Source organism: Argopecten irradians, chromosome 4, assembly GCF_041381155.1.
Source record: "Argopecten irradians isolate NY chromosome 4, Ai_NY, whole genome shotgun sequence".
NCBI lineage: Eukaryota > Metazoa > Mollusca > Bivalvia > Pectinida > Pectinidae > Argopecten > Argopecten irradians.
The window spans coordinates 49759772-49777503 of record NC_091137.1 but is presented as its reverse complement, the minus strand read 5'-3'; the positions used below and the strand labels follow the sequence as shown (position 1 = coordinate 49777503).

The 17732-nt window shown below is 38.3% G+C and overlaps 1 protein-coding gene across 3 annotated transcripts in view; it reads left to right on the top strand.

Annotated features, from left to right (window-relative positions):
- LOC138321936 (protein O-mannosyl-transferase 1-like) overlaps positions 1–17732 on the top strand; it is a 41263-nt gene that overhangs the window by 7698 nt on the left and 15833 nt on the right. For all 3 annotated transcript variants that reach the window (XR_011208363.1, XM_069265977.1, XM_069265978.1), the window contains exons 7-15: positions 5241–5349; positions 5603–5668; positions 7438–7531; positions 8598–8753; positions 9393–9625; positions 11734–11826; positions 12921–13017; positions 13633–13725; positions 14339–14453. Coding sequence is in view for 2 of the 3 variants with exons in the window: in XM_069265977.1 (XP_069122078.1) it covers positions 5241–5349; positions 5603–5668; positions 7438–7531; positions 8598–8753; positions 9393–9625; positions 11734–11826; positions 12921–13017; positions 13633–13725; positions 14339–14453 (1056 nt within the window). In the remaining variant the exon portion in view is untranslated. The remainder of the gene's footprint in view (positions 1–5240; positions 5350–5602; positions 5669–7437; positions 7532–8597; positions 8754–9392; positions 9626–11733; positions 11827–12920; positions 13018–13632; positions 13726–14338; positions 14454–17732) is intronic.

Below are 17732 nucleotides of genomic sequence, written 5' to 3'. Positions count from 1 at the left end.
CATTAAAGACATAATATTCTCCCGTACCTGACCGGGTTATCCTGCGGTTGCTAGGTAAAAGATAACTCTGTCTTTAACCAGGGTAGGGAAAAGACTGCTCACACGCGCTAGACAATGACATCATCGATACATGCGAAGATTATTGTCGAGGACGCCATTAATTGTCATTATAAAAATAATTCCTAATCTGATTTTTTAATACAACGCTACTAGCGTTTGTATTATTGCTGTCCGGTTTACTATTGATATGTAGGACTGAGGAGGACTTGCCCTACAATGACATCTAGTGGTGACCTCTTGAACCTTTTCATTCATAAACTTCCATTCATAAATTCCCTATTCATTGAATGATATTCCTTCCGACCAATCAGTAGTCATGGGAAGACTGCCTTCTGATTGGTAGAATACACAGAGTGTGTATAGAATACACAGAGTGTTATATAATACACAGCCCATCTAGGTCAACTGTTGCCTGCTGGTGACTCCTCTGTCCAACTTACATAATCTCTGTTAATGATAATTCAAATTACTATCTAAAGCTTATAGACATAAGAGTTTTAAAGTAAACTAATCATATGTCCTTTTTGTGTACTTTAAAATAATGTTTTTAGATGAATGTTAAACATAGATCTGAGTTAAAGGCTAAGTAACTTATAAAGCTGTCCTCATATGTGCATGGTTTTACCAAAATAAGTGTATGTGCAACATAAGAAATCAGAGTATATTAAGGATAAAAACTCATTTTAATGAAGACTTTTGTTTTCTTTGTAATTTTCATGCAGGAACTTTAATTAAGAAAAATGTCAAACAACACAAATGTATTTTCTGTGATCAGTTGAATGTTCTTCAAATAATTGATATTAAATTCTTTATAATATGGTTTATATATTTTGATTTTGGAAATTCATTTGATTTCACTCTATTTTTCTGTTTCTGCTGGGTTGTGTTTGCAGTACTTTGAGTACTTTGATTTTATAATGGGAGAAAAATAATCTTACATGGGTCTGTCAAGTGGACAGGGATATCTCAACCCTCGTGAAAGATTTTGGCTGCTAACCCTTGGCAAGCCTCCGGTTCACCAGCCAAAATCTTTTACTCAGGTTGTGATATCCCTGTCCACTTGACAGACTCATGTAAGATTCTATTAATCTCAATATGTTTGTCTTAAATGTAACCAAACTCTTCAATTAGAAATATTTAATCGTGTTTGATGTGATCTCCTGACCCAGGTTTATAAGATACTGTTGTTTATACAGATAATGCCCTCCTGACCCAGGTTTATAAGATAATGTTGTTTATACAGATAATGCCCTCCTGACCCAGGTTTATAAGATACAGTTGTTTATACAGATAATGCCCTCCTGACCCAGGTTTATAAGATAATGTTGTTTATACAGATAATGCCCTCCTGACCCAGGTTTATAAGATACAGTTGTTTATACAGATAATGCCCTCCTGACCCAGGTTTATAAGATACTGTTGTTTATACAGATAATGCCCTCCTGACCCAGGTTTATAAGATACTGTTGTTTATACAGATAATGCCCTCCTGACCCAGGTTTATAAGCTACTGTTGTTTATACAGATAATGCCCTCCTTACCCAGGTTTATAAGATAATGTTGTTTATACAGATAATGCCCTCCTGACCCAGGTTTATAAGATACTGTTGTTTATACAGATAATGCCCTCCTGACCCAGGTTTATAAGATAATGTTGTTTATACAGATAATGCCCTCCTGACCCAGGTTTATAAGCTACTGTTGTTTATACAGATAATGCCCTCCTGACCCAGGTTTATAAGATAATGTTGTTTATACAGATAATGCCCTCCTGACCCAGGTTTATAAGATACTGTTGTTTATACAGATAATGCCCTCCTGACCCAGGTTTATAAGCTACTGTTGTTTATACAGATAATGCCCTCCTGACCCAGGTTTATAAGATACAGTTGTTTATACAGATAATGCCCTCCTGACCCAGGTTTATAAGATACTGTTGTTTATACAGATAATGCCCTCCTGACCCAGGTTAATAAGCTACTGTTGTTTATACAGATAATGCCCTCCTGACACAGGTTTATAAGATACTGTTGTTTATACAGATAATGCCCTCCTGACCCAGGTTTATAAGTTACTGTTGTTTATACAGATAATGCCCTCCTGACCCAGGTTTATAAGTTACTTGTTGTTTATACAGATAATGCCCTCCTGACCCAGGTTTATAAGATACAGTTGTTTATACAGATAATGCCCTCCTGACCCAGGTTTATAAGCTACTGTTGTTTATACAGATAATGCCCTCCTGACCCAGGTTTATAAGATACAGTTGTTTATACAGATAATGCCCTCCTGACCCAGGTTTATAAGCTACTGTTGTTTATACAGATAATGCCCTCCTGACCCAGGTTTATAAGTTACTGTTGTTTATACAGATAATGCCCTCCTTACCAAGGTTTATAAGCTACTGTTGTTTATACAGATAATGCCCTCCTGACCCAGGTTTATAAGCTACTGTTGTTTATACAGATAATGCCCTCCTGACCCAGGTTTATAAGCTACTGTTGTTTATACAGATAATGCCCTCCTGACCCAGGTTTATAAGATACTGTTGTTTATACAGATAATGCCCTCCTGACCCAGGTTTATAAGATACTGTTGTTTATACAGATAATGCCCTCCTGACACAGGTTTATAAGATACTGTTGTTTATACAGATAATGCCCTCCTGACCCAGGTTTATAAGCTACTGTTGTTTATACAGATAATGCCCTCCTGACCCAGGTTTATAAGCTACTGTTGTTTATACAGATAATGCCCTCCTGACCCAGGTTTATAAGTTACTGTTGTTTATACAGATAATGCCCTCCTGACCCAGGTTTATAAGATACTGTTGTTTATACAGATAATGCCCTCCTGACCCAGGTTTATAAGATACTGTTGTTTATACAGATAATGCCCTCCTGACCCAGGTTTATAAGCTACTGTTGTTTATACAGATAATGCCCTCCTGACCCAGGTTTATAAGCTACTGTTGTTTATACAGATAATGCCCTCCTGACCCAGGTTTATAAGCTACTGTTGTTTATACAGATAATGCCCTCCTGACCCAGGTTTATAAGCTACTGTTGTTTATACAGATAATGCCCTCCTGACCCAGGTTTATAAGTTACTGTTGTTTATACAGATAATGCCCTCCTGACCCAGGTTTATAAGTTACTGTTGTTTATACAGATAATGCCCTCCTGACCCAGGTTTATAAGCTACTGTTGTTTATACAGATAATGCCCTCCTGACCCAGGTTTATAAGCTACTGTTGTTTATACAGATAATGCCCTCCTGACCCAGGTTTATAAGCTACTGTTGTTTATACAGATAATGCCCTCCTGACCCAGGTTTATAAGTACTGTTGTTTATACAGATAATGCCCTCCTGACCCAGGTTTATAAGCTACTGTTGTTTATACAGATAATGCCCTCCTGACCCAGGTTTATAAGTTACTGTTGTTTATACAGATAATGCCCTCCTGACCCAGGTTTATAGCTACTGTTGTTTATACAGATAATGCCCTCCTGACCCAGGTTTATAAGTACTACTGTTGTTTATACAGATAATGCCCTCCTGACCAGGTTTATAAGATACTGTTGTTTATACAGATAATGCCCTCCTGACCCAGGTTTATAAGTTACTGTTGTTTATACAGATAATGCCCTCCTGACCCAGGTTTATAAGCTACTGTTGTTTATACAGATAATGCCCTCCTGACCCAGGTTTATAAGTTACTGTTGTTTATACAGATAATGCCCTCCTGACCCAGGTTTATAAGCTACTGTTGTTTATACAGATAATGCCCTCCTGACCCAGGTTTATAAGCTACTGTTGTTTATACAGATAATGCCCTCCTGACCCAGGTTTATAAGATACTGTTGTTTATACAGATAATGCCCTCCTGACCCAGGTTTATGAGCTACTGTTGTTTATACAGATAATGCCCTCCTGACCCAGGTTTATAGATTACTGTTGTTTATACAGATAATGCCCTCCTGACCCAGGTTTATGAGCTACTGTTGTTTATACAGATAATGCCCTCCTGACCCAGGTTTATAAGATTACTGTTGTTTATACAGATAATGCCCTCCTGACCCAGGTTTATAAGCTACTGTTGTTTATACAGATAATGCCCTCCTGACCCAGGTTTATAAGCTACTGTTGTTTATACAGATAATGCCCTCCTGACCCAGGTTTATAAGTTACTGTTGTTTATACAGATAATGCCCTCCTGACCCAGGTTTATAAGCTACTGTTGTTTATACAGATAATGCCCTCCTGACCCAGGTTTATAGAGTTACTGTTGTTTATACAGATAATGCCCTCCTGACCCAGGTTTATAAGCTACTGTTGTTTATACAGATAATGCCCTCCTGACCCAGGTTTATAAGCTACTGTTGTTTATACAGATAATGCCCTCCTGACCCAGGTTTATAAGCTACTGTTGTTTATACAGATAATGCCCTCCTGACCCAGGTTTATAAGATACTGTTGTTTATACAGATAATGCCCTCCTGACCCAGGTTTATAAGCTACTGTTGTTTATACAGATAATGCCCTCCTGACCCAGGTTTATAAGATACTGTTGTTTATACAGATAATGCCCTCCTGACCCAGGTTTATAAGCTACTGTTGTTTATACAGATAATGCCCTCCTGACCCAGGTTTATAAGATACTGTTGTTTATACAGATAATGCCCTCCTGACCCAGGTTTATAAGCTACTGTTGTTTATACAGATAATGCCCTCCTGACCCAGGTTTATAGTACTGTTGTTTATACAGATAATGCCCTCCTGTTGTTGTTGTTATACAGATAATGCCCTCCTGACCCAGGTTTATAAGTACTGTTGTTTATACAGATAATGCCCTCCTGACCCAGGTTTATAAGATACTGTTGTTTATACAGATAATGCCCTACCAGTTAAGCTGTTTCAGTAATGCCCTCCTGACCCAGGTTTATAAGATACTGTTGTTTATACAGATAATGCCCTCCTGACCCAGGTTTATAAGCTACTGTTGTTTATACAGATAATGCCCTCCTGACCCAGGTTTATAAGATACTGTTGTTTATACAGATAATGCCCTCCTGACCCAGGTTTATAAGATACTGTTGTTTATACAGATAATGCCCTCCTGACCCAGGTTTATAAGATACTGTTGTTTATACAGATAATGCCCTCCTGACCCAGTACAGATAATGCCCTCCTGACCCAGTCCAGGTTTATGCTGATGGAGGGGATGATGGTATTCTTCCTGTGTCTGTCCATCTTTAGCTTCCTTAAATTCAGAAACCTTGCTCACAGGTAAGTTATCTGTTTTGTTGTAGTATAATCTTTATAATCATTCAATTGGCGATACATTTGGCCTTAGATGGAATCCAGGAGAAAAATATAATTACCGGTATTTAGAGAAGAGTATCTGATTATAGAATTGAATTTTTGTGGTCAAATAAATAAAAATAAATATCTAACAGCTGTAGTTAATTAATATAGAGACATCTGTATACATTGATAGTTTAATAACAACATTAATTATAACTGGTTTTGATGATTGTAGGGAGTTTTCTATCCGATGGTGGTTTTGGCTGTGTCTGACAGGTGTGACATGTACCTGTACACTGAGGTGAGTGTGTTACCTGTATACTCAGGTGAGTGTGTTACCTGGACATTCAGGTGAGTGTGTTACCTGTACAATCAGGTGATTGTGTTACCTGTACAATCAGGAGAGTGTGTTACCTGTACACTGAGGTGAGTATGTTACCTGTACACTGATGTGAGTGTGTTACCTGTACAATCAGGTGAGTCTGTTACCTGTACACTTGGGTGATTGTGTTATCTGTACACTCAGGTGAGTGTGTTACCTGTACACTTGGGTGATTGTGGTATCTGTACACTCAGGTGAGTGTGTTACCTGTACACTTGGGTGATTGTGTTACCTGTACACTCATGTGAGTGTGTTACCTGTATACTGAGGTGAGTGTGTAACCTGTACACTCAGGTGAGTGTGTTATCTGTACACTCAGGTGAGAATGTTACCTTTACACTCTGGTGAGTGTGTTACCTGTATACTGAGGTGAGTGTGTTACCTGTACATTCAAGTGAGTGTGCTACCTGTAAACTCAGGTGAGTGTGTTACCTTTACACTCTGGTGAGTGTGTTACCTGTATACTGAGGTGAGTGTGTAACCTGTACACTCAGGTGAGTGTGTTATCTGTACACTCAGGTGAGAATGTTACCTTTACACTCATGTGAGTGTGTTACCTGTATACTGAGGTGAGTGTGTTACCTGTACACTCAGGTGAGTGTGTTACCTGTACACTCAGGTGAGTGTGTTACCTGTACACTCAGGTGAGTGTGTTACCTTTACACTCTGGTGAGTGTGTTACCTGTATACTGAGTGAGTGTGTTACCTGTATACTGAGGTGAGTGTGTTACCTGTACACTCAGGTGAGTGTGTTATCTGTACACTCAGGTGAGAATGTTACCTTTACACTCTGGTGAGTGTGTTACCTGTACACTCAGGTGAGTGTGTTACCTGTACACTCAGGTGAGTGTGTAACCTGTACACTCAGGTGAGTGTGTTACCTGTACACTCAGGTGAGTGTGTTACCTTTACACTCTGGTGAGTGTGTTACCTGTATACTGAGGTGAGTGTGTTACCTGTACACTCAGGTGAGTTTGTGTTACCTGTACACTGAGGTGAGTGTGTTACCTGTACACTCAGGTGAGTGTGTTACCTGTACACTTGGGTGAGTGTGTTACCTGTATACTGAGGTGAGTGTGTAACCTGTACACTCAGGTGAGTGTGTTATCTGTACACTCAGGTGAGAATGTTACCTTTACACTCTGGTGAGTGTGTTACCTGTACACTCAGGTGAGTGTGTTACCTGTACATTCAAGTGAGTGTGCTACCTGTAAACTCAGGTGAGAATGTTACCTTTACACTCTGGTGAGTGTGTTATTTGTACACTCATGTGAGTCTGTTACCTGTACACTCAGGTGAGTGTGTTACCTGTGCACTCAGGTGAGTTTTACCTGTACACTCAGGTGAGTGTGTTACCTGTACACTCAGGTGAGTGTTTTACTTGTACACTCAGGTGAGTGTGTTACCTGTACACTCATGTGAGTGTGTTACCTGTACACTCAGGTGAGTGTGTTACCTGTACACTCAGGTAAGTGTGTTACCTGTACACTCATGTGAGTATGTTACCTGTACACTCAGGTGAGTCTGTTACCTGTGCACTCAGGTGAGTGTGTTACCTGTACACTCAGGTGAGTGTGTTACCTGTACACTCAGGTGAGTGTGTTACCTGTACACTCAGGTAAGTTCAGCTGTATGTTAAAGATGGTCGGTTATCTACCAACTTATCATTCTTAACTTTCATGTTTCAGTATAAAGTATGTTGGTTTCTACACCGCCCTCGTCATACTGACATTGATGATTCAGGACTATTGGCGGATGCTGGCTGACATCAGGATCAGTGATGTAAGTAACACTGACTAGTACTTTTAGTCTGGTCCTATATATATTGATGCCATGTCTTGTTAAAACTGACTTACAGTATTGATGTCTTCTGTTCTGGCTTTTATAATCTTTTGATTCGGCAATAACTTCTAAACCATGGACTGCAGTATAATTGTAACATCTAGACATCATGTGCAATGTAATGAGATAACTCATGGTCACTGTGTAGAAAGTTTCAGATACTTAGAGGTGTATGCCAGGGGGCTGCTATCAGACACTTAGAGGTGTATGCCAGGGGGCTGCTATCAGACACTTAGAGGTGTATGCCAGGGGGCTGCTATCAGACACTTAGAGGTGTATGCCAGGGGGCTGCTATCAGACACTTAGAGGTGTATGCCAGGGGGCTGCTATCAGACACTTAGAGGTGTATGCCAGGGGGCTGCTATCAGACACTTAGAGGTGTATGCCAGGGGGCTGCTATCAGACACTTAGAGGTGTATGCCAGGGGGCTGCTATCAGACACTTAGAGGTGTATGCCAGGGTTCTGCTATCAGACACTTAGAGGTGTATGCCAGGGTTCTGCTATCAGACACTTAGAGGTGTATGCCAGGGTTCTGCTATCAGACACTTTGATGTGTATGCCAGGGGGCTGCTATCAGACACTTAGAGGTGTATGCCAAGGTGCTGCTATCAGACACTTTGATGTGTATGCCAGGTTGCTGCTATCAGACACTTAGAGGTGTATGCCAGGGTGCTGCTATCAGACACTTAGAGGTGTATGCCAGGGTGCTGCTATCAGACACTTAGAGGTGTATGCCAGGGTGCTGCTATCAGACACTTAGAGGTGTATGCCAGGGGGCTGCTATCAGACACTTAGAGGTGTATGCCAGGGGGCTGCTATCAGACACTTAGAGGTGTATGCTAGGGTGCTGCTATCAGACACTTAGAGGTGTATGCCAGGGTTCTGCTATCAGACACTTTGAAGTGTATGCCAGGGTTCTGCTATCAGACACTTTGATGTGTATGCCAGGGTTCTGCTATCAGTCTTGAAATCTTTTTTAGACACCTCTATTTTATATCATTACAGCTGCACTTGGTGAAACACCTGTTGGTGAGAATTCTTGCAGTCATCTTTATGCCACTGGTTATATATGTATCGCTGTTCTACGTCCACTTGACCACACTGACCAAAGCTGGACCTCATGATAATGTCATGACCAGTGGATTCCAGGCCAGTCTTGAGGTATGGAAAAAATGACTCAATGCAGAGCAGTAAAACAGGGGAGTAAATTACAACAGCTGTAAGTCTGCTAAAACAGGGGAGTAAATTACAGCAACTGTTAGTAATACAGCTGTAAGTGCCAAAACAGGGGAGTAAATTACAACAGCTGTAAGTCTGCTAAAACAGGGGAGTAAATTACAACAGCTGTAAGTCTGCTAATACAGGGGAGTAAATTACAGCAGCTGTTAGTAATACAGCTGTAAGTCTGCTAATACAGGGGAGTAAATTACAGCAGCTGTAAGTCTGCTAATACAAGGGAGTAAATTACAACAGCTGTACGTTTGCTAATACAAGAGTGTAAATTACAACAGCTGTAATACTGCTAATACAGAGGAGTAGTAAATTCCAATGGCTGAAAGTCTATACTTATACACTGGAGTAAATTTCAATGGCTGAAAGTCTATCCTTATACACTGGTGTAAATTTCAATGGCTGAAAATCTACTAATACAATGGAATAAAATTCAATAGCTTAAGATTCTACTGAATTTAGGCCTACTACTTATACAGGGGCCTAGCTATAACTACAGGAAATTTCCATTTAGAGGAAAATATATAAGACATTAGATACAAATAGTTTGATGAAAATGTTTTATTGAAGGGAGGCCTGGCTGCGTTGACTAAGGGCCAGCCCCTACACGTATCCTACGGATCCCAGATCACTCTGCGACTCACACACGGAGTGGTCGCCGGCAAGCCCTGCTGGCTCCATTCTCATCAACATGTATACCCTGTCCGTTACCCTGACGGCCGTGGCAGCTCTCACCAACAACAGGTCACGTGTTACCTCTTCAAGGATGTGTACAACTGGTGGATCGTCAAACACCCTGCCAGGTCAGTACCGTAAAAACTGGTATAATTTGCGCACCAGTGTAATTTGCGCAGGTACTTTTTAGGGCTGAAAATTTGGAAAAAAATCTACTATCAGTATATTTTGCGCATCAAAAAATTTGGAAAAAAACGATGTCCAGAGAGTCCCAAAATCGATGTATGAAAGTGACAATTTCAATGCAAAATATTCCCCATAAATGCTTGACAACTTGCACAAAAGTTTTGTATTTAGAAGAAATAACATTAAAACTGCATTGTGTTTGTTTTCTTTTATTGGCCACCGTAACCTGAAACTGAAATATCTTGCAGATGTCCAAAACATCGGCGGTCTGGTCCGCCGTACTCCATGCACATGTCAATGTTTTGAGATATTACATATGAATAGATTGAATACTAATCAGGAATAATTGAAAAGATTAGAGCCTATTTACTTAAAAAATTGTCACAATAAATAATTAAGGTGTTTGAGATCATTAACAATCAACAGCAATCAGCTAGCGGATACTTAGTTTAGCTTGCAACAATCACAGTGTGAGTAAACTTGCTACCTGTACGGTACCAGATCCAAGCTGATGGCTAATTATATATAACAATACGGTTGAAAATGTCACTAACCTTGTAGCTTGTTAATTCTGCAGTAATAAAATTGCAAACCACTTATTGAAAGTCCTACATATAGGTCACTTTAGGCATCTTATAAATCCCACGTGTGGACAGTCGGCCGGTTCCCTACGTAAGCTGGAGCATTGCTAGATTTGCTTTTGGAGTTTCATGTGCAATTAGACTAGAAATGTGAAGATTAATTATAATATCTAAAAAAAGGCGTAATAGTACTTTAATCAAGTAAATGTTGGTGCACTTTGAAGAATAAATTCTTTGATTTTAAGTAGATACAGATGCATTGTTGACGATATATAGATCACTTAAGCTAACTAGCCATTCATTCACAGCTCAGCAAACCCAGTCACTGGTGATCATGCACAGGTGGCTGGCTGGCACTATAATGTTGGTGTATACACATACACACTCTCTCTCTACAGACTCTCTCCCCTAAAAAAATACAGGTAAACTAGATTGACCCGGCCAAAGTCACTGATTGTGGCTGACCCATTATAGTACGAGGTGTGCAGGGTATACATCTCTTGCTGTAAGTAGAAGCCATGCTCTCAGTCAGTCGCCATTGAATTCTCGGGGCAAATGGAAACAAGACATCGTGGTCACAACTTAACACTTTAATTAGCCTTAGATAATCCACTTTAATAGGTGAGGCATTGTTTTTACAATCTTTGATACCCTTTATCATATAAATAGGTTACCATAAACAGAGCAGTACCTCAACATTCATAGATCATCAGCCCCACAGAATGGACAGATTTTTCCCCCGTAAATTTTTTAAATCGCCTCTATCAATGTATTTTGCGCACCCCCAACTTCATATTTTATTTTTGCATAGAAAAATTGCGCAAATTACACAAGTTTTTACGGTAGGTTACCATGGTGACTGGCCAATTTTTATCCATAAAATTTATTGTACGTTTCTTTAGTGAAATCGAAAATATTGATTTTGAGATTTTTTTTTAAACAAAAAATTATGACTGTGCAAGATAGAATTTGTTTCCTATGTATAGAAACATCAGAATTCCAGTAATTTTTTGTTGTAATAAAAATAACACTTTGTGGCAATTTAATTTTCTGTTTTGAAGGTTTTGATACCCTACAATATTTTCACAGCAATTTTAAAAGTTAAAACATTCTATTGTTTTCAAATTGAATAGTTTTTGTAGCGATTTATTTTCATGAATTCTTATTGCCTGCGAAATAATAAAATTTGTACAATTGTACAAAATTAATGTACATGAAAAATATGTTGGATTACAGTATGTCTTAAAGACACCTTCCTTATCTGAAAAGGCTGTTATTTTTCTAAATGAGCATTTAAAATGAGTTTGATAATTTTGTAGAGTTCCAAAAGTGTTTTGCTTACTGTTAATACTACACTTATCACCATTTCATGAACAATTTGAAAAAAACAAACAAATTAGTATATGTACAATGGAAATGACAACATGACAAAGTTTTCTGTCACTTAATAGTTGTGTTTATATTTCCAGGGAATCTTTAGTTGTGGATGATCCGCCCCAACCAGTAAAACATGGAGATGTGGTACAGTTAGTCCACGGAATAACCAGTCGCGCCCTGAACAGGTGAGATGTGGTACAGTTAGTCCACGGAATAACCAGTCGCACCCTGAACAGGTGAGATGTGGTACAGTTAGTCCACAGAATAACCAGTCGTGCCCTGAACAGGTACGATGTGGTACAGTTAGTCCACAGAATAACCAGTCGCACCCTGAACAGGTGAGATGTGGTACAGTTAGTCCACGGAATAACCAGTCGCGCCCTGAACAGGTGAGATGTGGTACAGTTAGTCCACGGAATAACCAGTCGCACCCTGAACAGGTGAGATGTGGTACAGTTAGTCCACGGAATAACCAATCGTGCCCTGAACAGGTGAGATGTGGTACAGTTAGTCCACGGAATAACCAGTCGCTCCCTGAACAGGTGAGATGTGGTACAGTTAGTCCACAGAATAACCAGTCGCTCCCTGAACAGGTGAGATGTGGTACAGTTAGTCCACAGCATAACTAGTCGCACCCTGAACAGGTAAGATGTGGTACAGTTAGTCCACGGAATAACCAGTTGCGCCCTGAACAGGTGAGATGTGGTACAGTTAGTCCACGGAATAACCAGTCGCGCCCTGAACAGGTGAGATGTTGTACAGTTAGTCCACGGAATAACCAGTCGCGCCCTGAACAGGTAAGATGTTGTACAGTTAGTCCACGGAATAACTAGTCGCGCCCTGAACAGGTGAGATGTGGTACAGTTAGTCCACAGAATAACCAGTCGCGCCCTGAACAGGTGAGATGTGGTACAGTTAGTCCACAGAATAACTAGTCGCGCCCTGAACAGGTGAGATGTGGTACAGTTAGTCCACAGAATAACCAGTCGCGCCCTGAACAGGTAAGATGTGGTACAGTTAGTCCTTAGAATAACCAGTCGTGCCCTGAACAGGTGAGATGTGGTACAGTTAGTCCACAGAATAAACAGTCGCGCCCTGAACAGTGAACAGGTGAGATGTGGTACATTTAGTCCACGGAATAACCAGTCGCACCCTGAACAGGTAAGATGTGGTACAGTTAGTCGTGCCCTAGGTGAATAGTTATTATAATTAACTGGTATCCTGTACTCCTATATTTGATCAAATGATATCATTTTATTTAAATGTTTATTTTTTGTAGTCATGACGTGGCTGCTCCGATGACTCCACAAAACCAGGAAGTGTCTTGTTACATTGACTACAATGTGTCGATGCCTGCACAGAACTATTGGAGGGTGGTATGTACAGAGATTTCATACTATGTAATATCTGTTTAACATTGTTTTTGTCTGTCCAATGACTCTTCATCCGTCTGTCTGTACATATAGTTACTTCTCAGGAAGTACTGAAGGGAAGTTTTATTTGTTTTTTGCCTTTGGTTATGCATATTGGGAAGTGAGTTTGAAGATTGCATGTACACTCTATAGGTTTTTCTTAGTCCGTGTGTCATAAATTAGGATATTTTGGATTTAGAGTTTGAAAGGAAAGTGTCAAAATTTCACTACAGAAGTATCAATAGCTAACAGCTCGGACTCATTGGTTTCTGAGCGTATATTAAATAGCAGTGTTATTGAACTCCATTTTATTCTGCCTGTAGACAAATTTTAAAATGAACATTCTCATGCTTGAAAGTTTTTTGTATTTGTTGGTATATATACATTATATTTATTCATCTAATTCATCAAACACTAGATATCAACTGGCAAAACACTGTTATGTACCCGTGTGATTTTTAGTTTCTTTTGTGAAAACATACAAGGGACTTGTAAGAAAATTGAAAACCATGTACATATGCATGTATTGTAAATATTTCATAATTTTCAAAAGCTTTTAAAAAGTTTTTTATATTGTAGGAGATAGATAACCGTGATAATGATGAGGATACCTGGCAGACAATCAAAAGTCATGTGAGATTTGTCCACACAGACACTCGACAGGCACTCAAGGTAATACTGATACATTATGTCTACATTATCATGTATGATTGATCAGATAGCAGAGTCATTTCTACAACCAGTCCTCTATCTCATTGTGGCTAAGTGGTTAAGGTGTCTGACATTTTTACTTTTGTTATTTCAATGGCTATATCACTCTGGATTATCCAGGGATTTAAGAACACCTCTCACGGATTGAGGAGCTAATGATAGAAACACTCCTTTATAAAAATCTGTGTTGGTTAATGCTTTGATGCAAGAGTTAAAGTTCTGTTTTTGTTAACCTTTGGCATTGCTACATAATTACAGATATGTTTGTGGGTATGGTAAATCAGTTTATAGAAGAAATGAAGAATTCTGATCATTTCAATAGACTCAATAAACCCTTGTTTTCTGTGAGTGGCAAACCGAACTGTTCTTTTTGATCTGCTTTCCTTTACCATTAAAATTTGGCCAAGTTGTCAAAAACATATAAAGAAATAAACCAAAATGATATCTAGCTTAATTGAAATTTAATCACTGCAGCTAAATCCTTAGCTGGTTTGAAAAACATGGTAAGTTTCCATGATAAATTCCTGAACTTTGACGACGACGTGATGATGACATGTACCTCTGATGTTTACAGGCGACTGGTAAACAGCTGCCAGAGTGGGGATTTCACCAGATAGAGGTAGCCACAGACCGTGTGGTGGTACAACCCGGCACAGTGTGGAATGTGGAGGAGCACCGCTTCACCACAAGTCAGTGATCCATTCTAACTCACACATTATAAATCAGTAATCCATTCTAACTCACATATTATAAATCAGTAATCCATACTAACTCACACATTGTAAGTCAGTAATCCATTCTAACTCACACATTATAAATCAGTAATCCATTCTAACTCACACATTATAAGTATTAACTACAAGTCAGTGATCCATTCTAACTCACACATTGTAAGTATTAACTACAAGTCAGTGATCCATTCTAACTCACACATTATAAATCAGTAATCCATTCTAACTCACATATTATAAATCAGTAATCCATACTAACTCACACATTATAAATCAGTAATCCATTCTAACTCACACATTATAAATCAGTAATCCATTCTAACTCACACATTATAAATCAGTAATCCATTCTAACTCACACATTATAAATCAGTAATCCATTCTAACTCACACATTGTAAGTATTAACTACAAGTCAGTAATCCATTCTAACTCACACATTGTAAGTATTAACTACAAGTCAGTAATCCATTCTAACTCACACATTATAAATCAGTAATCCATTCTAACTCACACATTATAAATCAGTAATCCATTCTAACTCACACATTGTAAGTATTAACTACAAGTCAGTAATCCATTCTAACTCACACATTATAAATCAGTAATCCATTCTAACTCACACATTATAAATCAGTAATCCATTCTAACTCACACATTATAATCCCCCGCCCAACGAAGTTGGCAGGGATATACAAATGGGTTTCGTCCGTCCGTCCGTCCGTCCGTCCGTCCGTACGAATGGTTTCTGGAGCATAACTCTAAAACCAGTAGAGATATTTCCACGAAACTTCCTACACACATTGGTCTTATGGTCTAGTAGTGCCTTTTGCTATTTTTAGATTTTCATTTTTTGCATTTTTTCCGTTACCATGGAAACATTGCTGAAAATATCATATTTTTGTACTAGGTTCGTTTCCGGAGCATAACTCTAAAACCAGAAGAGATATTTCCACGAAACTTCATAGACACATTGGTCTTATGGTCTAGTAGTGCCTTTTGCTATTTTAAGGTTTTCACTTTTTGTACTTTTTTCTGTAACCATGGAAACATTGCTGAAAATGGCAGATTTTTGTGTAAGAATCGTTTCCGGAGCACAAATCTAAAACCAGCAGAAATATTTCCATGAAACTTCATAGACACATTGTTCTTATGGTCTAGTAGTGCCTTTTGCTATTTTTAGGTTTTCATTTTTTTTGCACTTTTTCCGTAACCATCGAAACATTGCTGAAAATATCATATTTTTGTAGCGGGTTCATTTCAGGAGCATAACTCTAAAACCAGAAGAGATATTTCCACGAAACTTCATAGACACATTGGTCTTATGGTCTAGTAGTGCCTTTTGCTATTTTAAGGTTTCCACTTTTTGTACTTTTTTCTGTAACCATGGAAACATTGCTGAAAATGGCAGATTTTTGTGTAAGAATCGTTTCCGGAGCACAAATCTAAAACCAGCAGAAATATTTCCACAAAACTTCATAGACACATTGTTCTTATGGTCTAGTAGTGCCTTTTGCTATTTTTAGGTTTTCATTTTTTTTGCACTTTTTCCGTAACCATGGAAACATTGCTGAAAATATCATATTTTTGTAGCGGGTTCATTTCAGGAGCATAACTCTAAAACCAGAAGAGATATTTCCACGAAACTTCATAGACACATTGGTCTTATGGTCTAGTAGTGCCTTTTGCTATTTTAAGGTTTCCACTTTTTGTACTTTTTTCTGTAACCATGGAAACATTGCTGAAAATGGCAGATTTTTGTGTAAGAATCGTTTCCGGAGCACAAATCTAAAACCAGCAGAAATATTTCCACGAAACTTCATAGACACATTCTTTTTATGGTCTAGTAGTACCTTTTGCTATTTTTAGGTTTTCATTTTTTGCACTTTTTCCGTTACCATGGAAACATTGCTGGAAATATCATGGTAAATGGTAAATATTACTTTGCAAAACTTCACCCATCTTTGTGTATATAGTCTAATATAAATGTCAAGGCTGTATACCTGATTCAACAATTGCAGCCCCGCTCTATTTGAATTATACTCCATCTTTCTCTAGCTCAACTTTCTTTTTCCTGTTTTTTTTTTCATACACATAAGTCTCCACAATCAAACTTACTTCAGCTTTGATATCTCTATTGGCGGGGGATCTGAATGACTATGTCCTTGTAAGTATTAACTACAAGTCAGTGATCCATTCTAACTCACACATTATAAATCAGTAATCCATACTAACTCACACATTATAAGTATTAACTACAAGTCAGTGATCCATTCTAACTCACACATTATAAGTATTAACTACAAATCAGTAATCCATACTAACTCACACATTATAAATCAGTAATCCATTCTAACTCACACATTATAAATCAGTAATCCATTCTAACTCACACATTATAAATCAGTAATCCATTCTAACTCACACATTATAAATCAGTAATCCATTCTAACTCACACATTGTAAGTATTAACTACAAGTCAGTAATCCATTCTAACTCACACATTATAAATCAGTAATCCCATTCTAACTTACACATTATAAATCAGTAATTCATTCTAACTCACACATTATAAATCAGTAATCCATTCTAACTCACACATTATAAATCAGTAATCCATTCTAATTCACTCATTGTAAGTATTAACTACAAGTCAGTAATCCATTCTAACTCACACATTATAAATCAGTAATCCATTCTAACTCACACATTATAAATCAGTAATCCATTCTAACTCACACACATTATAAGTATTAACTACAAGTCAGTAATCCATACTAACTCACACATAAGTATTAACTACAAGTCAGTAATCCATTCTAACTCACACATTATAAATCAGTAATCCATTCTAACTCACACATTATAAATCAGTAATCCATTCTAACTCACACATTATAAGTATTAACTACAAGTCAGTAATCCATACTAACTCACACATTATAAATCAGTAATCCATTCTAACTCACACATTATAAATCAGTAATCCATTCTAACTCACACATTATTATCCTCCTGCCCAACGAAGTTGGCAGGGATATACAAATGGGTTTCGTCCGTCCGTCCGTCCGTCCGTCCGTACGAATGGTTTCTGGAGCATAACTCTAAAACCAGTAGAGATATTTCCACGAAACTTCCTACACACATTGGTCTTATGGTCTAGTAGTGCCTTTTGCTATTTTTAGGATTTTCATTTTTTGCATTTTTTCCGTAACCATGGAAACATTGCTGAAAATA